Source organism: Megalops cyprinoides, chromosome 10, assembly GCF_013368585.1.
Source record: "Megalops cyprinoides isolate fMegCyp1 chromosome 10, fMegCyp1.pri, whole genome shotgun sequence".
In the NCBI taxonomy this organism is placed as follows: domain Eukaryota; kingdom Metazoa; phylum Chordata; class Actinopteri; order Elopiformes; family Megalopidae; genus Megalops; species Megalops cyprinoides.
The window spans coordinates 24537792-24565590 of NC_050592.1; the positions used below are offsets into that span (position 1 = coordinate 24537792).

The 27799-nt window shown below is 42.1% G+C and overlaps 1 protein-coding gene across 2 annotated transcripts in view; it reads right to left on the minus strand.

Moving 5' to 3' along the window:
• The window catches only part of tsnare1 (T-SNARE Domain Containing 1), a 132590-nt gene that overhangs the window by 92016 nt on the left and 12775 nt on the right, over window positions 1–27799 (minus strand). For both annotated transcript variants that reach the window (XM_036539351.1, XM_036539352.1), the window contains exons 2-4: window positions 17982–18099; window positions 1646–1723; window positions 1073–1142 (exon numbers count right to left, since the gene is read on the minus strand). In XM_036539351.1, coding sequence (XP_036395244.1) covers window positions 1073–1142; window positions 1646–1723; window positions 17982–18066 — 233 coding nt within the window. In that variant the 5' untranslated portion in view covers window positions 18067–18099. The remainder of the gene's footprint in view (window positions 1–1072; window positions 1143–1645; window positions 1724–17981; window positions 18100–27799) is intronic.

Genomic DNA, 27799 nt, shown 5'->3' on the forward strand with positions numbered 1-27799 from the left:
AAACACATCATACACTGCACAGTGCCACCACATAGCTGCACAGCAAGATGTCCAGGGAACCAGAATAACAGCAGCAAAAGCCAGTCATCCAGCCAGTCACACTATGTCCACTAATCTGGGAGTACAATGTTTGCTGAGCAACAAAGTCAGTGTCAGTTGTTTCCCAGTGGTATTTGTAATGAATAAATAAATAAATGAGATTAAATAAATAAATAAAGAGGAATTGATGATAGGCCAGCAGACATGGTGGGTGTAATGCATTTTAAATAGAAGCAATCATTTCAGATTGGCCTCTTTATCAACAGCCACGAATTTAGTAATGCTAATGGCCGGCAGCCCGAAGGAAGAAAGGAAAAGAGAGTCAATATCGGCTCCAAAGAGATCAGGAAGCGGTGAGGTAACAATCACTGAAAAAGGTGTCAGCTCCTCCACTCAAAGGAACCTGAGACTTTCTCCCAGACACAGGTTGAGAGACACAGTTGCACACGGATGCAGCTCCTCTGTAAAATCTAATTTGGAGTGTGTGCAATTCAGTGGAAGCTCACAGAGCTCTGCATCTCCATCACACTTAATTAAGATGAGAAAATTAAGCCCTAGATTTGGTTGGGGCACTTTTCCTCAACTTTCAATAATAAATCAAAGCCACACATTTTATTCCATTTTGGACATTATATTTTCCACTAATTTCTGTGACCCCTGAACCTGTAATGAAGTCAATAAACTGTGTCAACGATGCACAGCAATTACTGAGCCCATAATAATAAAACAGAAAAATCTGGCATGCCTATATTATGTGTAGTGTATGAAAGGTCTGTATAATAAAACACAGGGTAGACCTGTATGGCAAAATAGGTCCATATCATGGAGTAGGTCTATGTTTTACATCAAAATAGAGCACCATAGGTCTATAAAATACCATGTTTGATAAAACACATCAAAACAGATCTGTACTGTGTCGTAGACCTATGTGTGATGTGGTAGGACAGTGTAATACAGTATCACACTGTAGTTCTGTGGTATGCCATAGGACTGTAAAGTAAATACAGAATCAAAGGTACAGTGTCAGACTTACAGAGTCTGCCGTAGTTCTGCTGTGTCTCTGGATGTTCCTAAAGACTGGAGGCTCTTCTCAAGGGACACAACTGTGTGAGACAGGGAGGAATCACTAAGGTTGGTGAATCTCTAGGGATGAGAAAGCTAAGGTTCATGAAACCCATAATGGGGGGAGCTTCAATGTGCTACCAAAAAGACTGCCAAGCATGGCAAAGAAGTGTGATTAGTTAAAATGACATGCTTGCTGAAAGTATTTGATAGCTCCCCCCATTTTGGGATTCATGAAGCTGTTCTACCATAATGAGGAATCCTGTCACCTCCCAATATAATGAGAAAGTTTTAGGATAAAATGATTGCCCTGGGAATAAACAACTGTAAAATATGAAAGGCAAGATCTTGAAATAAACCACTGGCAAATATGACAGAGTAGAGCTTTAGATAATAAATGATAGATAATAGAAAATAATTAAATAAATAGCATTGTACCTTTTCTCACTGAGGTAGCCATGCCTAATCCAGGATTAGATTTATGCCTAATCTGTTCCCATGTGCAGGTAAAATGTTTACCCACGCTCTGTTTCTGTGGCCTCACCGTTAGCATTGATCTGGAAGATGTTGGAAGAGGTCTCCTGAAAGACGTCCTGGAGCTCTGACGGGCTCATCTGCGTTGCTGCCGAGAAAAACAAGAGAGCACAGCAAGTAAAGAGAAGTCAAAGCGCTTAAGAGGACATAGTCAGAAATAATAATGCCAACAACAATAATAATAATAATAATAATAATAATAATAAACTCTATAATCTATAACCTCACTTGTACTACTACCTCAATTTATTCCTACCCTCAAATTACTAATTCAGTTGAGGGCTCCACTTAGTAATTTAAGGGTATGAATTATGACTTTGAGGTCTCCAGTTTGCCAATTTAGGGTTCTGAATTAATAAGACGATGGTCAAAACTGTAATTTTAAGGGCAAAAAACGTTTTATCTCAAGTCCTGAATTAATCATTTCAAGGTATTTATACCTTGAGGGGTTTAAATGTTTAAATGAGAGATTAAAATTGCAATGTGAGTAGGAAATAGATTTGCAAAATTACGTTGGTTTATTAATTTATTTATTGATGAATTTATTATTTATTTATGCCATGTTTTTAGGGGATACATACATGTCTGATAATTCAATCCATCTACCTGCAATTTTGAGGTAAAGATGGTTTTCTGCCCCCCTACCAGTAGGTGGCAACAACATGCTGGACTCATCTTAAATGTGTCATAAAGAGCGTATCAGGAGATTATGCAGTGGAGATGTAAACAGCAAACACTGCGTGTTGCCAGGATACACCCTAGCAGGCAGCCGGTGTTTTGCTCTGTGGTGGCATGACAGCCATACAGGAGATTCACTGTCAGAAAACTTTAAAAGTTTATTCATTCATGAGAAGTCCTTGCAGACCAAAATTATGGAAACTAAAGACTAAAAAAATCTGTGCCTATTATTTTACATTACACAGACCACCCACTCACAATGGCTCCAGAATTATCCCTGTGACTATACAACTTTATAAAACCAAGACAGAGAGAGAAAGTGAAGATGGGAAAAAGAGATGGAGATAAATTGTTGCCAACTTTTGAGAGCTCATTATTTAACAGTTGTCAAAAAAGAGGACATATCCATATGGGAAAAAGGTGGGAAAAATTATAAAATTATTTTTTTCAGTGAGAGATCAAGAAAGAGAGAGGAGAGAGGGAGAGAGACAAAGGGAAAGAGGCTGAGAAAGAAAGAAAGGGAGAGGGATAGGAAGAAACAGACAGAGCAAGAATCACAAATGTTCCTCTTAAAGCGAATGGTGTGGCAGTCAGTGTTAAAGCCTAATTTGGATGGGGGACATCTATCCTCTCTGCCTGATGTGATCAGAGCGCTGAAAATGGTCGCTGTTTATGGCCTGCCTCAAGTGGGTAATTTACTTGGAAAAACGCGCTGAAATAGAGGTCTTTCTTTTAACAAGAGAGATTTCAGCATTTGTAATGATAATAAAAAAGGTATACAGCTCTCTGAGATAAAGCACAATTTACTTCAGTGAGTCCTATTGTGTTAATAGCAGCGGCTCCAATAAAGCAGATCATTTATTGGGAGAGGCTGGGACACTCTGTGAAACCTGCAGCATGCTGGGTAAGGGACACCACGGCTTCTGCTCTGACGAAGAAGCGCCTGCCATTGCATACGTTTACTAGTAACAGAACCACCTTGCCCCAAGCAACTTCAGAGCACACGTTAACCTTTACCATTCTGTAACTTACCCTTGGAGTCAGCTGTGCATAACTCTTTAACTTTAACAAAGATAGTTTCTCTGCTGCAGTTAAAGACAAATGTCAGCTGAATGCAGAGATTATTCTCCCCACTGGATATTGACCATAGTAAGTCAAGTTGCATCAACAGCACTTTCCAACCTGAAAATGCTGGGAGATAAATCCTACAACTTTCAATTCCTTATTTTTTTTTAGTTTTCCTGAATCACATGTGTATACATATACATACACAGACACACACATACACGCACACACACAGACACACACACATGCTCGTCAACTCTCCATATACTTCAGCCTTCCACCCTCACCCCTCTAATCACCTCCCACCATGACCCCGCGATAACACCTCGCTGCATCAAAATCCTACCACTCTGTTATTCATCCCCTACCCCCTTTCCCCCTGGATCTAGCCCACTGATTTTCTTGATAAGGCCTTTAGCAGCGGAGTGGCTCACCCATCACCATCAGAGTTGCTCACTGTCTTCCTCAAAAACCCCACCTCCTCAAACTAGGCCTGAGTTTTTTCGAACTTCAATGTGTCATGAAAAACAAACAAAAGACAAAAAAAAAACACTGCACTGAGACACAACTGAAAAATTTCAATAAACACTTCCGTGAACCCGCCACGGAGCCCCAGGGAGAAAAGAGGCAGCTTTTCCATGTCAGACACAAAGGGGACACAGTAGGCTCCAACAGACCCACACAGACAGAAGTACAATAACAGCGAAGTAGTTTTTGGTATCAAACAACACAAATCGTGACCCGCACAAATGACACATGTGGGCACCTATGTTCTTCTTAATGAAAAATAACACAAGTCACGAGGAAGGAAGGCGTAGTCGTTCTGTGTCATTACCACCTTTTCTTCGATATTTGCAGCACGATCCCTCATCAGGGAGGTATAGCGCTATCTTATCAGAAAAAAAAGCCTTTATCCATTCACTCACAGCCGCCTGGCGATAGCTTTTTCAGCCTCTTCCCTTTGTCTTCTAATTCTACCTGTGAAATGGTTGCAATTACCAGGTTGTTGTTACGTGGCCCTGTCGTACAGGCTGTAGAATAATAACTGCGAAATGGCCAGGGATGAGAGAGAACGGAGCAATCAGCTCATTGGTCAGGCCATCGAAGCCTATGCTTGCACTTAATCGTTGATAGCTATTAGATGAGCCACACCTCTAAATAAATACCATTGGCTATTTTGGGCCAGAGATATTAGCTAGACAAATAATGGAATGATAATGGATATGTAATGGTGATGATGTTGATGAGGTGGAGAAGGAAGATGAAGAATAGGATGATGATGTGGAGGAGAAAGAGAAGAAAGGATGAGGATCAACAGGCAGGAGAAAGGAAAGGTAACTAACACATCTCATAAAGTTACTGTTCAATAAGCCACGCTATATGGAGCCAGTACATCATTAAAATAACTGTCAAAAATAAAACTGAGAGCAATTTGGTATGTGTTGTAAAATGTATCTCTATACATTTTATAGATAAATAAAAATGTGCCTAGTTGTATTTTTTTTTTTAATTAAGATCTTTTCTTTGATTGTAAAATAATTTATACAGTCAAAACACCCCCCCACCTTTTTGGTAGAGCTTATTAATGCACTTTATGAAGAATGTGAATTATTAAAAAACTCAGATGCAATCTGACAGATGGTAACCTTTGGGAAGAGCAGTCTATAACCATAATTTAGCAAAAATTGCTTAATGAGGAGAAGTTTCTGACTAGGCACAAATGCATCAGCTGACATGTTTTGTTGTTTTTTTGTGTAAGTTTTTGTCTGCTGGACACAGCATGAATACTGCAGGTGACAGAGAGAAAGAGAGACACTTTGCAGATACACAGATGTTAAAAGAAGACACATCTTTCTGTGATGTAAGAGGACTGCAATATCAGACAGCATTATTCAGACAGAAAGCAGTTGTTCATGGGTTTTTTAGACAAACAGAGAGAGGATTGTGCTCTAAAGCGTGCTTTGATCAGAGTCTCGAGAATATTTGCATATCAGAAAGCTACAGGATACCAGCTCATGTTCAGACGCGTGCAGACCTGGGTAGGGGTGAGGGCGGTTATGACCTCTGAGTCACACCATCCATCAGTAACAACAGTCATTTGGTTTATCACCTCCTGGACATAACTTATACCATACAGCTTCGGTTGTAAGTTGAAATCGGATATAGGTAACTGCAAGCAAGTGCTTTGAAGCTGCTAGGTATGCGCATGCTAGCATTAATATATGACAGGGAAGGAACAACTTCAAAGAGTTGATAGTGCATTTACAGTGGTACAATAAATAACCCTAGTCAATACAAAATCTGACCGAAGTCTACTTTACGAGTGCAACATGGCTAAAGGTGCTAGGAGAAAGGAGAGAAGTCCTGATTCAGGCAACCAGGGCTCAGACTGAAAGGGGGAGTTAACAGTCTGTGGCGGAAGATTGACAGCACCTCATTCATTCTAGTGATAACAGGGAACTCATTCCATGGGGAACTCAGGGGCAAGACAAGAGACAGGACTGGGATCAGTGTCCCTGCAGGGGAGGGATGGACCGGCGACCAGAGGAGGAGGAGAGGAGTGATTTGGCAGGGGTGTACTTTGGAAGATTGTATACCAGTCTGGTGGGAGTGTTTTGGATCAGTTCTAGTGGTTTAGTGGATCAGCAAGAAGGGACTGGAGCTTGGTGGAATGGACTGTGAGCTAGATTGAGTACAGTATTAATGATACAGAATGTACATTGACATACAATGAAAGCTCACATTGCATATTGTTTTCTGGGCAGCTAACATTATGTTAGATAGTAATGAGCAGTAATGTGACTGACCCTTAATAACATACATGTGATGAAATGTTGAGTGATTTACAAAAGAAAGAAAATTATAAAACATCAATGAAAATAATAAAACATCAATGCACAACACTTAAAATATGTATTTTTAATTACTGTGTTATTAGGCCATACACTTGGTGTTTCACCTGCAATTTATAGCACTTGGCACAGTTTGGCACCACTTCCCACAGAGTGGCACTGGCTTAATTATTCTTAACTAGATGCCTACCTATATATATCTGCCACTTTAGAAATGATAAATTGTGACAATTACATAGCTTTTAATTATGTTTGGTTTTACAGACTGATGGTCTGTTTGGAAGGTTTGTCTTTCATGTACGTCTTATGCCGAGTGTTGTTTCCTGTTAAGAAGCTCACAAGAGCGTATGAGAACAAGGAGATCTGGTGAGAATACTGTGCAGTATATAGCAGAAGATGGCAAGGTGCACAGTCTTTTGTTATGCACTATTGTTGCTTCAAAAATGAACAATTTTGTTTTCATACCTGTTTGAATCTGTGCTTTTATCATCTATAATAAAGCAACATGCTGTTTTGCAAAACATGTAAGACTGCCAGATATTTTGTTTTACAGCTGAGTGATTTCAGTATCTCATCATTCAAATCGTCAGCAGGCATCACAGCTGCGTGCGTCTGCGAATACTTGCCTCCATAATAAGACAGAAAAGAGATAAATCCAAGTTGTTAATGACAACAGGTTTGGAAATAATCCTGAAGGTTTACCGCTTGCCTGCCAGCAGGGGGGGCTTATGCTGAATCTATTTGCATAGCCAAACAGTTTGAGCTTTGCTGGATAAAACAACATATCTGTGACAGACTCCCCGTGTCCCTCTCAGAGCCGTCCTCTCCCTGGGAGAGCCTTTTCTGCCTCACGGACAGCCATGGGAGAGCCTGGGGAGATGCAGCTGGCTGAGAACTCCTCTGCAATCCCAGCTAAATGAAAACCACGTCTCACCTTCAAAGTCCCCGTCAGTAATGTGTTCACCCACAGGTAATGGCAGAGAGTGCATATGTGGAGCCAATCTATCGCAATGGGAGAGGGAGGCGGAACAGTACTGAGGATCATGTGATACTGTGTGTGGCGGAGGCAACGTTAAAGAGTAAATACAGTCACTCTCTGTAAAATGGTAAAACAATTTACCTTAATATTAACATTTTGCAAACATAAATGTCTGTGTAAACACTGACCGCCCACTCCAACCTCTGCCCTCTTCACAAACACACACACACACACACACGTACGCACACATGCATACACACAGTTCATATTGAAAATAATGTGACATTTGCCATGAGCATCTAGGAGAATGCTTTGTTAAGAGTGTTAGTATTGTACAGCTTAGATAATTCTGGATACAAAATTCTCAAATACTGTATGTTTTAAAGCTGGCCTTTATAAAATAATATAACTAAAACATATGAGGCACATTCAGGTTTGGCTCTGAAGTCAATTTTTTTTGTAATTTAATGAAAACGAAGCACTTGACTGGGCATACTAAAAATGCACAAATTACAGGGCATTGTTAAATTGCTCAAAAGCCATTCTTATCTAGGTCAATTTCCATATCTTACGTATTATCCATTCATAAATCTGGACAATTACTGAAGCAACTGATGCTAAGTGCTTTGCCCAAGGGCACTACAGTAGTGCTCCACTTGGGCAATGAACCTGCAACTGTCTAGGAACGAATGCAGTTCCTTGACCACTAGAACATATCTTTGCCTCTTTCCAAAGTAAATTGTTCAGGCCATGTATTTAATCATTTTTTTCTCCCCTTTAAGTAACCTTTAGATTGACGCTCAGAATTGTTTTCGTGATAGACGGACATAATTTCCTCCAGTTGAAGATATTTTACATTCCAGTGCTGAGTATGCGTTGGCCTGTTCTCAACACCAGCAAATACCCTCAGCGCTACAGTCAGATATCAGGATTACGAGTTGTTCATTTCATCTCAAGAGGATTTGAGGAGAAAAAATGAAAAAGCAGATGTGACCAACAGAATAAAACTGAGGTGTAATATGAAATTTGGAGCCGTTTTTCATGATGTCCGTAGAGCACAGTCAGTGTAATCCTGCTCTCCTCCGAGCGGCGCTGGCCTGGATGTGGGCCTCACACCGTGGCATGCTGTGCGCCTCCCTTGCTTTGGCTTGCTTCACCTCCAGTGACACGCTGTGAATCCTCACCTCCTCCTGCTCAGAGATGACTCGCTCTCAGACTTCTCAGGACACTGAGAACCTGCCCCCCTCTCCAATACACACAGACACAGTGTCACCCCCTGGAGCCAATGAGAGTATGGGCTTCCATTCCTCCTCACCGCTCTCATGCTGAGCTAACATCCGCCCAAGCTCCATACATGGTGAGATCTGAACCGAGCTGCATACCCGCGGGTCTTGTGCAGGGGGGCTTTACAGCTGCAATCTCTGTCTGGCCCCAGCACTGACGGAGACTGCAACTGCACATCCTGCCCTTGTGGACAGCAGCCTCAGTCTTGAAAGTCTGACCTTTTGTGTATGCTGACCAAGATTCATTTAACAAAAATAAAACATGTATATATCTGTGTGTGTGTGTGTGTGTGTGTGTGTGTGTGTGTGAGTTTATCCTACAATGTTTTGCCATCGTTGCCATCGATAATTCCTGTGAAAATGACAAAAACACAACTGAAAACCTTCAGTGCTCACAGGCAGACTGAGAAAAGAAAGAGATAAAGCAGAGAAAGGGAGAGAGACAGGGTGACAGAGGCAGGAGGGAGAGAGAGGTGGAGAGTATTTCATTCTTGCGTGGGAAGGGTGCTAATTTTTCTCTGTGAGTTCTCTCATTCCCTTACATGCATAAGATCTTGCAATATCATCATCACTTTTGCTATTTCCTCATCAAAGACACTTCTCACTCCCGCTAAGCTCTGCTGTACAGGAATTTCTAGAAATGTGCCTTTTCAGATCGGAACAAGCGCTCAAAAAAATTCCGCAGTCACATCATGGTTTTAGGAAATGTAGCTAATTACGAATTATGAATAAATCTATCCACAAACACTGAATAAACACTTGTCTTAATTGTCAACGCTAGGGGAAAAAATGAACTGTTGGTATTGCAGAGTAACTCATCAGCACCGCTAATGCAAAATTTGTCAACAAGCTTAATTACACTCTCAAATTAAAACACAACTTAATCGTCTGCTTTGTACTTGTTATTTGAAAAGGGTTAGAATCTTTCAGCGAGAAAAGCAGGCTCATCTGAAATGACAGACCATATCAAATCACAGAAAAAATAAACTTATATAACAATATCTAACTATTAATGTATGCATTCATGGATCAGACTGCATTCATGTCTATGGGTCTATGGGCTTTACCATGCCAGACTCAATGTCATATTTTTTTTTTACCATTCACAGATCATCATACTTTACTTTAGAAAGTTACATAAACACTGCATAGGACTGTACACATTGCAAATTTCCCTGGTTAAGTGTTTCTTTACAGTTAAAGTCATGTCATGGCAATATGTATAAAAAAGGTTTGGTACCCATCAGCTGAGCAGTTCAGATAATATATATGATCAGGTCCAGGTTGGCTGCAGGTCACAGAACAGAGTAAGTGTCACACTAAATATCCATATTTGAGGAAAAATTAAAATTAAAAAAAATACTTTACATATGTTGCATCTAAAAGGGTTCCAGTTTTTTTAGTTATAACCTAAAGGACAGCATTTGCTCACTTCCATTAACTTTTTAAGCAATTGCCGAGTGAGGTAGCTTGTGAAAATGGGTGTCCATTGTCAGACACTCAGTAACTGTGAAAAAGTAGTTCAGCAAAGGAAAATATGTAGGATGTTATAAGAAAAAAGTACCCTTGAACTATTTGCTACTGTGCTAGATGGCCAATGTAAAATGTTAAATAAGACTGACATTGTGTTAGCTGCAAGGTAGAGATGGGAGATTGTACAGGTGGAGGAAGAGGAAATGAGGTCACTGACCTTTCCTCTCAGCCCCCCCTACTCTCTGGAACGGTACATGCGTAACACATGACTTCAGATCTCTGAAATGAAAGCCTTATAAATGATGCAACCGCCCTTACATGAAGGGTGGGTGTTGCAGTTGAGGTGCCCACGCAGGGAAAGGAGTGCCATGGGCACTGCGAGCTCCGAGCACTCCCAGACACTCCTGCCAGCATGAATAATCACATCTATGAATATCGCCGCATGCCGAGCGCCACAAAAGCAAGCTGCCCCCTTCTTGTACCCTCACCCACTCGACGTAGGCTTTCTCACGCAAGGCCAGGCAATCCGAGTCAGAGGTCACCTGTGAGAGGGAAACCAGAGTCTGTTTCCCCGACTTGCACGGACAGGGCACCCATGGCTTTGCTGGGTGCTATGGAGACTCAAAAATAACCTGGCTGTCTGTATGGCTGTGAGTCTGAGATTTGATGAGGGTGTGAGTGTGTGTGCGCGTGTGTGTGTGTGTGTGTGTGTGTATGTGTGTTTTATTCTTGCATTATGTGTCTATGATAATGTGCTTGTGTTTGTGTGTGTGTGTATGTGTTGTTCATGTATCTACATGTATTTATTGTGTCTTTATCTTTGTGTCTCTATGTGTGTGTGTGTCTTTGCGTGTGTACATGCACGTGTGTGTGTGTGCAACTGTGCATGTGTGTGTATGCGTGTGTTTGTGTGTGTGTATGCGTGTGTGTGTATGTGTATGTGTGTGTATGTCTGTGGCTGTGTGTGTGTGTGTGTGTGTGTGTGTGTATGTGTGTGTGTGGGATTGCAGGGGATTATATAAAGACAGAGAGTGGGCCAGCAGATGATGCGCAGGGTTGTAAACCCACGCAGTGTTACTGATGAAATGCGTACAGTGTGTGGGTTAAGGAAACCCTCCTCTCTCCCCGCTCCCATGCTGTTTACACACATTTTTAGCCTGATACTACAATTATAAAACAATTGGCACATTTTGGTCTGACTCTCATGTCTTCATCTACAATTAGACATTAACAAACAAACATACAGGACAGGAGCTCCATTTCTGTCTTTACAACTTTTCATTATATGTGTCTACAAAACAGCGTGCAGCATGCTTTTCTCAAATATAGTTGGGGAGCAACAGGGGATAGCAAAAAGATATTAAAAGGCAGAAACAAGCACTATGTTGGCACAGTCTCCTTAGTATTTTATATAGCAACTCCATTAGACAGTATGGCCTCATACATGTGAAATAGCAAGTTCTTCCTGTCACATGACCTAATGCTTTAATATGCATCTACCAACAGAAAATAAACAAATATGTTCAAAGTGACAGTTGGGTTAGTGTTGTCAGTTTAAACATTACTGCCTCTTTTTTTTCCTTATACAAAGCTGACGATTATACTGCATGACAAAGTTTTCAGCTTCATGGATCAGAGAACCAAACCGGATGTATAAAGAGGAATCACCATTCAAGCAAGCTGTCCACAGCTTCTGTTGGCGACTGTTAAAATCTATCAGGTTGTCATTACATATGGGGAGTCCCAGTTTTTTGACTGATTTATGATGATCTGTGTCAACACCATTTATATAAATCCTCATTTAAGGCGAGAGGAAGCCCGGGAGAGTGAGAACAAGAGTGAGCCAGCAGTAGGCGAGGTGAAGAAAGTCTGAAAAGGCAACAAAGTGTTCTGAGTTCTATCTTTAGTTTGTTGTGTTGACTGTCTTTTTTTAAATTGTTACTTTAATTTAATTAGCTGGTGAGGAAAAGCTGAAGAAGATTTTTTTTTTCCTTGGAGTGAATCTTCTGTCACACCTGCCTTTAATACAGGACTAAGGACTATGATGTCTTGCCATTCCTTTAACTGTCATGGAGTGCATGTAATGAAATATTTACACTGTACTTCATGTGTGGTTACATTTTAATGCACTAATATTTACAGAATGTTAATATTCATATTTCATGAATATTTTACTTAATTACTTAACTCCCATCTTTTTTTTTACTCATAGGTTAGTTTACTTAGGTTTACTGTGTTAGGCAGGTTGCCATTATGAAAAATTACAATGCTAGCCATTGTCTTGGAAGTGATGGCCAGTGGCTTCTGTTATTGTTTTCATGTCACGTTAGGTAAAATGGCTACATATCTTGAAAATCTACAACCAATAGCATGCAGGCTGTGCTTATTTGCATCAGATATTCTGCTTTCCACCTCTTAAAGCTCAGCCAGGTGTTAACAGTTATACCACGGCAGTGTCCGCTTCTGTATCTTTCCAATGACATGCAAAGTAGAAATAGGGGAGTTGGTCAGCATTACCGTATTTAATGGCAAATGCCATGGCAGCCATAAAACCTCCTTGTAAAAGCTTATTTGCATCGCTAAACAGCAAAGCTTCATTCCTGTCAGGTTTAGTAGCACAATAAATTTTTATGCATACACCCCGTATTCTCTGATAAATGTACTTAAAATGTGTATGTCCCAACAAAAAGAAAATCAGGACGCATTGCTTACAAAATGCTCTACACTTGAGTTATCAATCATTGTAGATTATGCAGGGCAAACAGAGGCTATCACTGAGTTATATTTATTTAATTATTTGTTTTTATGGGAAGAATTTTCAAATTGTCAATGAGTGAGCCAATAGAGGAGGCTCAAATCCAGCAGTAAGGTAATTATTGGACTTTAATCGCAGGTACACCTTTGAATAATTCTCTTCTAATTTCCTTAAGTTTGCAAAACAAGACTAATGTCTTTGACTTCACCCTTGTTCTGAGAAGCAAACACACAGAGAATGTCAACCAAGGGGGAGAGTTGTCACTCACTTCCTCGACAAAGCATCCTGTTGGACCGAGAAATTTAAAGTAGAAGCTGGCAAAGCTACAGAAGGCTTTGGCTGATTTACCCAAGAATGTCTCTATTATTATGTACTTGCTTGCTTGGCAGATGCCTTTACATTGTACAGTGTAAGGTTTTCAGTCAACAAGGCACTCTTGTCAACGAAACACTGCACTAATAGGTTTGGTATCAAACCATTCCATTTATTATGAGGCATGCTCTGGGGAATACAAAAATGTTACCAATGCAAGCATTTCGATGTGCAGATGCAATCTGGATTTCTCTAACAAGAATGTATTCTCTTATGCTGTCAAATTAGCAAAGTCATTGGCAAAGTCCTAAAGCACAGCACTGCAGCGGCCCCAATGCCCAATCATCTTACAGGTCAAGGACCAATCAGCTCAAAGCGCTGGGGTGACTGCTGTGACTTGCTGAGTCAATAATGGTGGAAAGAGAAATAGAGCCAAAGACTAAAAAAGGTTCCTGTCAAGGTCATAAGCAAATGAGAAACATTGTTTGAATAGCAAATATCATGTTTCACCTCTTTGAAGGAAAGTCTGTCCCAGGTGGGTAAAGAAGACAATGCAATGAATTCAATATTCCATTTAAGATGTAAGCATTCATTATATAAACTATGTAATTCAGATGCATTTGGTCTTCAAATAATCTTACAGCTAAATTAGAATCCTGACACATTGCTCTTAAATATAGCCTTATTTCCTTTACAAAATGCCATCATGATAAAAAAACAGACTATAATTACTTGGATGAATGTGAAAGAATCACGCAGTTTAGTGTTTTCCAAAAATACCACTGCTGTTGACCAAGTTTTGATCTAATCAAGGCATTGACGCACAGAGTAACATTTTAAGAAAGCAATCATAACAATCTTCATTATAATAAATATGAGCTGTTGGAGTTCAGGAAAAGCTGATACAAAAAACATTATTTTCAGATGTAAGACATTATTTCCCTTTTTGTTGTTATCTGGCCAATTTAAATACAGAAAGAGTGCAGGCTTGCCTTTTCTGTGGGAGAAAAAACATTGTTCCAGATGTCCAATGGGAAAACTTCCCATTACAGCTATTTACTTACATATTGTAGCATACATTATCCTCACACATTATGTAATTCATGAATATGTCTTGTTACACAGTTCATTCTGTATGGAAAACCCTTCAAAGCCTAATGTAATAACATGTGCCTACATTCTACTTACATGGTACTCATGTCTATCTATTATGTAAGTGTATGTAATTACACTACGTGATTAGGGCTTTCCACACAGAAAGTGCTATGTAATATGAGGTGCTGTTATATGTAATGACACAAGGACAAAACACTTGTAAATTGTGTCTTGGAGAGCATACATTAAATCAGGTATGGTCATAACAACTTACTTAGACAACATACCATGTTTCCATTATTTGATCGTTACATTGAAACCATTTGATAACATTGCTACTATATCTCAGGCTCTGTTGTGAGGGTGATTCATGGTAGAATGTTTTTTGTTGTTCTCTAAGAACACAATGACATTTAAGCAAAGTTTTTTTTCCAGTCAGAACCAGTTTGCCAGTTTTTGACACAGGACCATCCTCAGGTGGCCTTTGTCTCCGAGCCCATCAGAAGCCAGCAGGAAAAAAAGACAAAATAAAAACAAAGCCTTTCACAGTCAGCTATCTTCCCCACCAGCGTGCTAACACACAGAGAGAAGTCATCTGTTTTTCTCTCATTACTGGCTTCAAAGAAAAGATAATGACCTTAAACCACTTGAACTCTCACTCCTCGGTGCTCGTGTCTCTGCAAACCTGCCGTGAGAACAGGGCCTGGCAGAACCCGTACCCGCTTGCTGAATTCCACCCTTGACGCCGTTTAGCACGTCCTCCATTTGGCTACTTAAGAGCTCCTCGCGCGTACCTGAGGCTGATGAGCTCCTGCCACTTGCTGCCTCATCCCAGGCGGCCCTCTCTTACACACCTGCCTAATGAACTAAACCTTCTGAAGGACCATGTCAAACCGGGGTCAATGCGAGTCACAGAGGGAAAGGCAAGCCTCTTATGGCTGCGCGGATCGGCTGTCCTCTCACCGATATGTGTGCCGATTCTCTGAGAGCAGGCTGATCTGGGCAGGGCTGACGTTTTTGGGCTGTGTTGCTGGTTGGCTGAGTATTTGAGTATTCTGAGGGGCTTTTTATTATTATTTCAGTTTCAGACTGTATCACCTGTCAAGACAAAGTTAATGGTCCAAAAAAGCAAAATTTTATATACATTCTGAACCCTTTAAAAATTGAAATTTTTTGATTCTCTCTGTTGATTTTGTCCTTCCAATAACCTCAGAGCCATGTTACATACCTGGAAATGTTCTCATTTTTGTGGCATGGTATGTAAATTGCCCATACCAAGGAATAGTCTTCTGACAGCTACCTCTGTTTGTGTTTCGATTTTGTTTGGTGTTTTGGCCCTGCAAGGTGAGCCGATCAATAAAGCCAGGTTGCCTCTTCAATATCTATAAACTCATCCATACGAGATTAACATAGAGTGAGAGAGAAGGAGATGGAGTGAGAGACTGAAGGAGGGAAAGTGAGAAGCTGGATGGGGTTGAGAGATTTGGCAGGCAAGAGAGGAGGAGAAAGATTAGCCGACAGACAACTCCATTAGAGACTTAACCTCCGCTTTGATCATTTGCGAACCGTGCTTCAGCTCGGTTCAAAAGTGGCACAGGAGACACGATACAAAATAAATCCGACAGGCTGAGCTTGTACCCTCCCTTGATCACCCCCTGTGGCTGAGCCCAGGTTTGCAGTGATCAAAGCCTACACTCTAATGGCTGGGGTTGGCAGCCGGCTTTTATCTCCACTGGGAAAAGCCTGAACTATCGTGAAAAGCAGTGTCAGCAGGGAACTAGAGGTACCCTCATGCATTAATCGAGTGAGGCTGTGTGCGTGTGTATGTATATGTGTGTGTGTGACTGAGGGTAAGTGATTATGTGATTGTGTGCATATGTGCATATTTTTCATGTGTTTCTGTATAAGTGTGTGTGTTTGTGTGTGTGTGTGTGTGTGTGTGTGCGTGGCAATGCAAGTCACACATACTGTTAAATGTAAATGTTGATGATGTGGGGGTTTACCGACAAAATCACACTCGTTTGATCATCATTTTGCACCTGTCGGATTTCCTTGTATTGCTCTTTGCATCCACATTTGCGCATCGCATCTGAAGCCCACGTTTCCTGTGACAGCAAAAGCTAATATTATTCCTCTCCGTGTCTGCGGAGCGGGCACGCTGCCACCCGTACCCAATGGTGTGCCAATGCATCGGCGGGCAGCAGGGCACTCATTTCACCCACCAGTGGACTTTAGCACCCTGGGGGCTGGCACACGCCCGTCCCCCTGCCAACAGCACCGGCGAGCAGCCGCCAAGGCGGGGACGCCAGCATGCCAATCACGCGGTGGGTGAAAACACAGGTAGCACCGAGACAGAGAGAGGGAGAGAGAGCGAGAGGGAGAAATAGCAGCCAAAACTGAATTTCACAGAGAATAATCTCCAGAGTGCACTGGCTCCTCTACCCCTATAGGTGGTGCACTATTTTCTGATTTCAGTTCAAGTATGCATTATGACAACACACCATACATTTTGTTTGCTTTCAGTTGAAGTCCGTTACTCCACACCAACCTTAGACCTCCCATAAGCGCTCTTTCAGGATGATAGTTTGACTCCCTTCACAAACCGTCCTCTACACCAGTGTTTCTTAATCCTACTCCTGGAGGCCCACTGTCCTGCATATCTTCTATCTATGCTTGCTCCAGACACACCTGATTGAAATTAGTGTGCATGCTCCTGATTAAATCAGGTGTGCTCAGCTAATCAAAAGTGACACTGATGAGTTCAGTCAGGTAGGTAGAGCAGGGAAAGATGGAAAATGTGCGGAGCAGGGGGCCCCCCAGGAGGAGGACTGAGAATCGGTGCTCTACACAGACCTTTGACCACCCATACAACTGCTTCTCCAGCCATCACACACACTGCCTTTCATGTTGACCTATGAACCCCATATCTGCTGCTACCGGCACCCACTCCTGGTGGTGTGGGGAACAGAACCAGTGGAATAGCCATGGCTGTGGAGGCGGAGGAGAGATGAGGCGCACTCCTGTCCCCTGCAGAACGGTTCCTGCGCTCGGTCAATTACGGAAGCTTTTCATTTACGGCAGAGCGAGAGACACTTAGGGAGAGGACAATCAATGAGGTAGGATGATGCAGGGATGTGCAATTAGAGGTGGATATGACTTCATGAGTGCGGCAGGCCCAGATTGTGCGTCCTCAATGACACTGAGCTGGCACGTATTGCAGGTCTCCTACAGTAATGAGCCACACCGGCACCTGCCTCATCTCCTGGAACATCCAACAAATGCACACAAATGTTTTCCATTTACCTATATGGCCTTAAGTGAACCGATAATGACAACCCATTCTCTACTGCACGTTTCCGATCAAATATTATGTTGCGGTAAACTATTCTGAAGGGGGCTTTACAGTTTAAGAACCTGTTTCTCCTTTTCACTCAGCATCCAATATCACTCAGCGTCACTATCAGACCTTAGCTGGATACACTGGCATGCACAGAGTGAGCATGATAACACTTCACCTGTGTAAAACATCTGTCTTAGTCACAGTTACTGTGGGCATACTAATATTAACAAGGCAATCCATTCCTATTTTTCAGCTGGGAGATACTTTGGCAGTATCAGGAATGATAAGAAGATGCTACTGGGACGAAGTCAGACTCATACATGAACAATATGAGGGCTGTGGTGGGTGTCTTGGATAGCAGCATGAAAAGTTCTCACTCCTATTCCCCTGAATAAGGTGCCTTACAGCGTGTCAAACAATCCTTTAACCCAGGCATCCAGGGGAAAGGGCTTAATGTAGTGAGCAACCGTATGTGTCTGTGTGTTATAGAAACATTTTAAAAGGTTGTCTTTACCTACTGGCTGGTACCCCTGCCTTGTAGGGCCCCCGAATGGGTTCCGACTGCCAAAGGCACCCCCATCGATGGATCCGTAAGACATTCTGAGGTCTTCACACAGGTCTAGAAGAACAGCCTGGGAGAAGAATGAACATTGGTGTCAGATGGAGACAGACATTCAAGCTATTCTGACAGTATTGTTCAATATTATTCAATTGTATTTCCTGTTGTTACCCTGTAAAATAAAAGGGAGTAGTCAAGCTTAGGTCGACATATTGCATTTGCATCAGCACCCTTTTCACAATGAAAATGACTTCGCTCACAATTAGGTGGTAGTGTTTAATTTTGGTGTGGTACTTTTCTGTACTAAGTATTGATATCAGTAAAATCACCCTTCATTTGTGAGGTATAAGCTTTATTTTGCAGGAACTGTGCCTGGTACTCAGCAGCATCACTAAACTCATCAATCTGACCCTGGTGCAGCCATAACAAGAGTTTAAATTCGGCCCACATGCAGCCAAAGTACGTGGTCGAGTGAAGAGGCATTGGGTGATGATGCATTTTACTCAACAGCACTGATGTAAGCACTTGAATGCCTCTAAATAAACCAGGGCACCCCAATTATAACCAAGAATAAACAGGTAAATAAATACATGAAACAAGGGTATCAAAAAGAAGGAGAAATTTAGTTTCACTGTGAAGGTTCTTCCCTTCCCTGATTTTTGATTATAAGAAATTGCCAGGTAGTTTTATATAGTTATTATGAAGCAGATTATAGGCACATCAGACCTGGTAGTCAGAAAGAGTACAGAACATTTCCAGAAGTGTGGATCTAAGTCCTCCCTCGGTCACACTCATAAGCAAAGAGACAGAATAACGGAGCCACGGGCCCTTTGACGTCTGGTTCACAAAAGCACTTCTTTTACGAATTAGACCTGCCTAATGAGTCGCCCCCACTGTTACTGGACATCCAACAGGAGTAAAGAAAGAATAACACTGCAACCTAGCCAGGTGTCACTGCGTCAGCATGTAATCCTAACGTGAAGTCAGACTAAGAGGGTCTTTGATGTAACACAACATGTGCTCATGTGCTACAGATCACATCTGAAACCTGAAGCAAATTGCAAGGTACCACAGTACGTGCGATTGTACTTGCACTTACATATGCATTATGGTGCTCTTACTGTTATTATGTCCTTTACACAATATGACATGAGAAATCGTATGCTTGCAAATGTCAGTGGTGATCGAATTCTACAAACATTGTACAGAAAAACAAGAGATTATGTAATGCATGTGTTTGCGGTATTTGTTCGATTAGATAGTGTACACCCTATAAACAATATGGATGTTAAATGAAGCAATGTGACATTGTGGTTTTTAATTGCTACTATATTCCAGAACATTCCATGTTAGTCTATGATGGGGCTGTGCTGCAGTACCCTTGAAGCAAAGTACTTAACCTCAATGGCTTGGGAAGAGATACCCAGTTGTGCAAAGGGATAACCTGTAAGATGTGTGTTAAGCGAGTCACCCATGGAGAGAGGGTCTGCTGAGTAAATGGTAATAAAGGACAGAGAGCTTTGTAATCAGTGACTGCACAGCAATTAACGGGTGGATGGGAGGTGTTTTACAGAGTGGGTATCTGTGACACGATCAGATGTATCTTCGCGTTGCAGAGAGGACATAACGCATGTGTGCAAACCCCCAAGTGACACAGTGACATTATTCAAATGATGAGTCAAACCCCCCCACCCTCCCCTTTTCCCACCATGATTGGATCCACAGCCCATTTTCACCCCCCTGACACACGCGCGAAATGTGATATGTGTCACTGAAAAGGTTAAATAATGTACCGTGAACTTTCCTCCCCAATGCTGCCATTTGAAGGCGGGGAGAGGAGACATCAGGATCTCTGTTCATCAGTCATTAATGGCTTCTCCATCAAAGGTCGTGTGGCATCATCCTGTCAGTGTTTTAGTGTGGGAAAAGAGATATCTCCGCTGAGGGTTTGATAGACGCACAGTAGCTCCCTTTGTTAGGTGAACTGAGCGAAATGCTGTTTGAATACAATGGGTGTTTGTTTATTGCGCATTCTGTTTGAGCTTTGGCAACTTTCAAAGAGCTTTATGCCTTGAGACGGAAGTAAGTTTTGCATAAGGCTTCTCAAAGTCACTGTGAGGGGGATGGGCAGCTTCTGGAAGGAAGGAATGTGGAATTTTGACAGGGGCTTCCTCCCCACAGCTTGTCCAGATGTCTGTGTGTCAGCATGGCTAAAATGGCTCGCCCCCTTGACCACCCCCCTTCTTCGACTGGACCACCTTGCCCCCGGGACAGTGAGAGACCAGAGATCAGATTATCTGAGGCACGTGGGGGAGATAATCCGATTAATTCTTACGGAGGGGAAGATTAATTGCTTTTGGCAGCCAATAAACAATTTCTCCTGATACTGATTTCAAGCCCAGTGACAGGACACTCATTTGCCCCTCTCAAAGGCATTGATACACACACACACACACACACACACACACATACGCAGAGCCCTCTCAAGTACAGCCATGTCAAAAAAATTATCACGCTTCCACTCTTTGTAGGAAACCTGCGAGACATGAAATTCAGACAACTGTATCGGTCAAGAAGACTCCACAGAGAAGCTTTTCTTTATCTGCAACCCGCCGCCCCCACACACAGACACATATACACACAGGCTCCAAGTCTCTATTACCACACCACACAATCCTCACCAACACATTATATTCGTCATTTAGCGTTATTTATATCAAGAGAGGCCGTTAGTTCACATGAGCAAGCTGTGTCCGTACTGGGCTCTTTGACTGGGGAGGATATTGTCTGGGACTCCTACTTCACTGTTACTCACTGTCCAGGCCCTGCTGTCCCTGCCCGTGAGAATGGAGGACCAGACACCCCCTGTTTCTGCCCACGGCTTTGTTCGGCAGAGGGCTGTATAATTGTTTGTGTCTCCCCTCTCCCTGGCAGAGAGAAACGGTGAAGTCATCAACGTCCCTTTCACTCTGTGACTCACGAGCAGGTGGAGTGGGGGGGGGGGGTCTAGTCTCACTGAGTGGAGCTGAAGAACGGCAATGCCTTTTATTCCGTTTTTATTTTTATTTTCAGTGGCTGAGAGGGCGGCACTGTGTGGAAAGCGAAACGGCCACTCAGTGAGGCAACGGTCCCGAGTGACCGGCCAGGAGCCCTTCTGCCTCGAGCTCTTTGTCCTGCTCATGCCCCGATGAAGATGATCGGTAGGCTGAGGCACCAATTATAGAATGCAGACAGTGACTGCCCACACACAGCTTTACAGGGAAGCCCTCAGAAAAAAGAAAAAGTTTACTTCAGTTTTTTGTTTCCTCCTTTTGTTTTGAATGTTAAAATCATAGAATACAGAGCTTGCTATAGCTGTAGCCTCCCTGTGGTAACCCTGTGCTGGATGTTAGCTGAATGTGGTTACATGACAGGTGAGGAAGTGCTTTTTGTTTGAACATAGAGATTTCAATATCCTGTGGTTTCTGGGGCCACGCTGTGAGGCCATTTCTTTATTGTGTATGAGTGGAAATGTTTTTCGCTTTTCAAAACATCTTAGCCTCTCTTTCACTGGAAAGTGATGCATCCCAGCTCACTGTTATAGTGCTCCATCTCCTACTCTTTTAAGTTTCGACCTCAAAGGTTTTCATCCATTTAGACATTTGAGAAGCTGAGGAAGGTCAACGGTATCAGGATGGAAACACCAGGGGATATTTCACAATAATAAGAAATATGAAATAAAATACAAATGCAATCTCTGGTCTTTTTTTTGAGATTTTGCTGTTGTTGTTCTTTGCTTGCTTGTACAAGCATTTTCATCTCCTTTAAAACTCTGGGGTGGAGGTGTGGAGGGGTCATGGGGGCATTCATGAACACAGAGACTGTGCCACTGGACAGCGGCTGCCCAAAGAAGACAGCCTGGTGAGGAAGGAATACTGGAATATTGAGGCTGGTTTAAACACACCCGTTATCAGAGCCTGGGAAGAGGAGATTGCCTCAGCCAGTGGGGTTGCTCTCTGTGGGTGCTGCTTTAACTCTTGGTGCTTTACTTCATCCTGCATTTATATCACAACAAGTACAGAATACCCAGCTGAGTGTATCTGGGATGCAGCTGTCCACATTTTTGTAAAAGTTACACATTTCAATGTTGAGGCTCCTCTTACTGTTATATTATATTGCATATACTTCTGTCTACTTTTTGGAGGAAAGGGGTATCGATACATTGTTGAGAGACATCATTTAAACAGGGTATACAGGCATAATCCAGGTTCTTCAGCAAATACCCACCAATGGCGAAAGAAATTGTACTATTGGTTTATAACTGGTTTATAACATAATGGTGTCACTGATGGGTAATAGGATGTGATTTATAACTAGTTTATAGCATAATAGTTTCATGGATGGATAACAGGATGCTAAATGTCAAATATGATCAAATGTGATTTAGATGTAATGTTAATGTATTTTTCGTCCAAAATGTCTGTTCATGGGTAATTCAAAAGTTTGAGGGAGCAGGCTATCTCTATAGCTCTACCTATGAATGATGTAGACAATTACACACTACAGATGAGACGATGAGACAGGTCTGTAGCATTAAAATTGGTGGACGCACAACTCTGTTCTGGCTCATGTGAAATGGTCAGCAGCATACAAAGACGCTGGTTTTCACCTCTGCTCTGCCTCCTTTCACCAAGCAAAAACACCAAAATTCCCACCATGAGTGCTGGTCCAGTCAGCTGTACAGTAGCGCTGGAGACACATTACTGGTGGAGTCATCAGACGTGCCTCACCGGTAACATGTACAGCATGTTTTCATGAATTATTTACCATGGTATTTCCTTTCAGAGGCTACCTATTTTAGTATATCTGAGGAATATATACATGCATACACTTCTGAACTGTAGATCATGAAGATATCCTGCCTAAGTGTAGAAATGTTGGAAGCTGTAGAGTTGATGTATTCCCTTTACTAGAACAGTCTGTAAGACTTACCAATTCATGATTCATGACAATTGTCCATTTTTAGATGTTCTAATGGACACTAGCAAGAGGTTGATGAGAGTTGCCAGCTAGCTGCACGGTTGCCTGAGAACACAGGAATGTAACGGCATTCAATAATCATTGGCCGCTTCCTTAACGCCGGAAAAAAGAGAAATTCATCTGAAATCAATGCGGGTTTGGTGGACATTTAACCCTCAATGTGGAGACACTGAAAATCAATAACAGTAAATAAAGGATCACTTTTCAATTTGTAATTTGTGATTGGTGCCAAAGGGGGGGGGTCACAGTTTCAACCCTATGCCTTTAATAAATCAATGGTTTGGATTGGCCATTAATGAAAGTACATAACAGTTCAAATGTGTTCCCGGAAAAATGATTTCTTTTTTTACATGTAGGCTGAGGACTAATACTCGTAACTGATCATTTTCCACAAGGAATCTGCCGAATGTTTTCATTACTTATTCATCTTTTTGTGCTTAATAAGAATTTCCAACACTTATTTTTGCAGGCAAGGTGAATTACCACACCATTCCATTTCAGAACAGTGTAACCCTGAAGGCCATTCACAGGCTATTTCCATCATCATAGTCATGCACCGTAATTTCCGGTCACTCACAGAGTTTCTGTTGGAAGTTAATTTCACATCCTGCATGGAACCTCTCTGAACCCAGAAAAGGTTTAATAGATGACTCAGCGGATTAAGGACCAATGACTACCCATATATTAAAATAATTTTCACATAGATATATAATTACTTGATTGATTACACAGAATGCAAAGCTTACTATCTTTGCCAAAAATATCCCAAGAGGGAAACTGTCATTGGTGTCACAGATCTGTTGTAGAATCTATGACCGTTGTTCACAGTCAAATCCCATATGGTTGCCTTGATCTTGCACATATTTAGTCATTAGTAGTCATACCCGCGGTAGTATACCAAGTAATCCTACAACTATAGTACTTATATAAAATAATTAACACATCTATGAACTAACCTGAACTGAAAAAGGAATGCTGTCTATGAATCTGTATTTGGGTATTGCTGAAACGCTGATCATCTCAATGTCGTGCCCAGCTGATTCATGACGCTCTTTGCCCACACATCCCTTTTTAAATCTCAGCAGGTTTTCAGTGGGCGGGGGAAAGCCTGCTCAAAGACACAATTGTCATTCTCGTCTCTCTCACCATCCGGTAGAACAGCCATATAAAGAGAGATACTGCGTCACTCAGGTAACTCTCTGGTCACTTTGAGAAGGGTAAATATTCAGCAGCTAGCTCAACGGACAGATACTCATTACAAAGTATTTGCTCCTCAGCATTGCCTATTTTTGTTCTGGTCAACTACTTGTTCACTGCTTACACATGAGAGGGTCATAAAACACGCAATGAAAGAAATAACTTATTTTTCCCTTTCTTGGTCTAAGGAGAATATGACAGAACAATAACCCATTTAATACTGTGAGCACCATACAGTATATGCACAAAGTGTGCTAGGCTAAGCATTAACAGCACAGTCCTTTCCAAACAGAGGTGTCGGTGCAGATGAGATATGCAGAGCTCTGGCCTTAGAAAACAAAAATAAAATGAAATTGGACAGGGCTCTTGTCTTGCCACACCAACAAACCATCACTGAGATAAATACGTCTGACCTGGCTAGCGACCCAGAGCAGTGATCCCAGGGTAAAACCATAAGAGACAGTGTTGAGGGCATGGGACCCCTCAACAGCAGGGCATGGGTTTGAGTCTCGGATTAAAAAAGTGCCGCTCTGTGTGATTCGGTCAGCCCTACAGCCTGGGTTCAAGCCCAGCCATGTCATTAGCCGACAATGACCACAACCCTCCAAGCCCTCAGGCACAAATTGGCCTGGTTCTGTTCGGAAGAGGGGTGGACATGTCAGCAAGGTCTCCCCTTGTCTCACCACTCTCAGGAACCCTTCAATTCAGCGGGCGCCAGTGAGTTCCTCAGATAACATCAGTAGAGAAGCGTCTACCCCTCACTGCGGTGCACATTTGTCTCAGTTCAGAGCTCCTGCACGAGCAGGGGTGTTATCGCGCTGAGATGAGCATAATGTCCAATTGGTGATTCCACAGGGGCTTAATGAAGGGCAAAAAGCTTAAAAAAAAAACAAAAAACCTAGGTGCGTTCACCCGTTTTCAACCACATGTAAAAGGCGTCTGTTTGCTCTTGCTCAGAGACAAAAATTGCCGTCCCATTTCATTTTGGTGAAATTATAAAAGTTATATGCTGTCTTTTCTGTCTGCTGCTGTCTGTCTTTATGCATTACATGCATATCCAGTCTTTTTTGTTTCCCTCAGACAGCAAAGCCAAGAAGCAGAAATTTTGTTCTTTCATGATTACAAGATAGTGAAATGGCAAACCTGATGCTATCTTCTCTAGGGTTCACAGGCTACAGTAAACTCGCTTTCATCAGAAGATTTTTATCTTCTCATCTGAGTATCTGTCATCAGTTCTCCTCCCCTTTCTTCCTACCCACAAAAAAAGATAGAGGTTTTTGATTGGAGCACAATGTGCATGTTATCTGTTTGTGTTCTTGTAGTAAAGTTAGCCCGAGGGCTTCTGACCCAAAAAAAAAACATTGAGAAAACAGCCATCTGCCCATAGCGAAAAGGACCGACACTGAATGGTACTGCCTTAACTCAATAACACAGAGTTAACTTAATAATTACAGTGCATCTATAGGTCTGATATGATCTTTCTGACTGTGCTGAAGTCACATGAACCTGGAACCAAAGAACATCTAAATTGTTCCCCTCAGTTACCCAAAGCTCCACAAAATCCATTTACAGACCCCATGAAACACCACAACGCTTCACAGATAAACACAGGCCTGACCTAGTGCTAGATAAATATGCTGTATTAGAGTACGGAAATGGGCTGCAGAGGACCCAGGGAAATTGATTTAAAGATAGAGGTGGTTTGAGGGGTTGCCACCTCACAGACATGAATATCACTGCAGTAAACCGTGAGGACTAAAGTGAGGGTGATGTCCGGTCTTACAGAACAGGACACCGCAAAACAGTTTGGAGTCTGTTTAACATGCAAAAAAAAAAAAAAAAAAAACCCCGCAGGACCACTCGCTGCCTCCCTCGGAGCGCCCGTCATCAAAAAAGCTCGCTGCCCGTGCCCATTGTGCGGGGAAAACAAACCGACGCTGCCAGGAAGCACGAGGCCCTGGAGATGTGGGTCAGTCTCTTCCTGCGCTCTGTTTGGAGACAGTGGCTGTGGGGGTGGGAGGAGAGGGTACTGGCATGCCGCCGACTCCACGTATTCAGCTGCGACAAGCTCGGAGCCATTGTTAAAAATAACCATCAATGCGCCGGCATTGCACTCTGGAGTCTGGCGGGAGCAGGAGGAATGGAGCAGAGAGAGAGAGAGAGAGAGAGACCCCAGACCCTTAGACTCACAGAACGGAATTCCTACACACCATTTAACAAAATGGTGTTGGATCCCATCGTGTCAGTGATGTTGTCATACCACATGAACTTGGATCCTGATTTTTGAATGAGGGTCAGTCTATGGTGGCAAAAGAGCACCTCTTTTATGGAGGCTCACCTCCCTTCAAATTCTTCCTTCTCCTTTAAAGCTTGCAATGGGAGGTGGGGGGAGTAGAGAGTCATAGACCAGCTATGAGAGGTGAATTCATTCTCATTATATAACCAAAAGAAACATAAGGGTCACATTTATTCATATCCCTATAATTTGTATTTTGTAAGTCCTCTTCTGTATTTATTCCAGTCGGTATACAGGGTTAGAAGGAGCAGAAGTGTTAGCAAGAGACACAGTGTATGTACGTCCAGCCTCTTTGAGGAGAGGAGGTGAGAGGAGAAGAAGGGGTTACTGGAGGTTACCAGTGATGTACAAAGGACTGAAAGATCACCAATCTGGCATTCTTTAAAAATGATTACATGAAAAGAAATGGAAAAGATATCCTTCACACTCTGTGGCACTCAAGGACAAGCACTGAAAACTACTTCAGTACACATGCCTCCTCAGTCCACAAAATTCAAAGCAGACAGCACTTTGGTTTCCAATATAAGACACTGTAAATGTTATCATTCCCAAATAAATAATTAGGTGAGTAATATGACAAATAAAGAGAGTTTGTTCCACATTTACAAGGAGCTGTAAATTTGAAGCAAAGCTAATATGAAAGTTGCCATTGCCATTGCCCTATGCCTAATAAACACACATTGTGAAACCTGTGCTGATTATTTATGGCCTTGAGCATGAATGTTCACCTTGTTTATGCATCAATAATGTGCAAATATCGCTTGGAATGCCAATGGGACTACGTTTATTGTGCCTTCCCTTTATGCAGTAGATATCAATGTCCCTCAGAGACAGCTGTGACCTGGTTAAAGGTTACAAGACAGTGCAGAGATGAGTACTGGGGATGTTGTCCTTGGGTTATCATACACTATTGCCCATAGAGGGCTTGAACCCGGTTTTCATATAAGTCCTCTAAACACAGCATCCCCCTGAGGGGAGATTTGAGGTCGTGGTTCACAAATTCAAGATTACATTGGAAAAGTCAGCAAAAACCTTGACTCTTTATCTTCTGACCAACAGCTAGGAGGCAATGTCACAATCAGTGCAGCAGCTGTTCATTCACAAGGTACCAAGTTCTGGAGTGAGATAGGCTGCTTAATTCACTTGTGTCAGAGACACTGAACAAGATCAAAAACTGTCAAAAGGCAAGCTATGTTGTTTGTGTTTTCAAATAACAGCAGGGATAAAGAGTTAAATTTGTCATATTTATTATTGTTCTGTT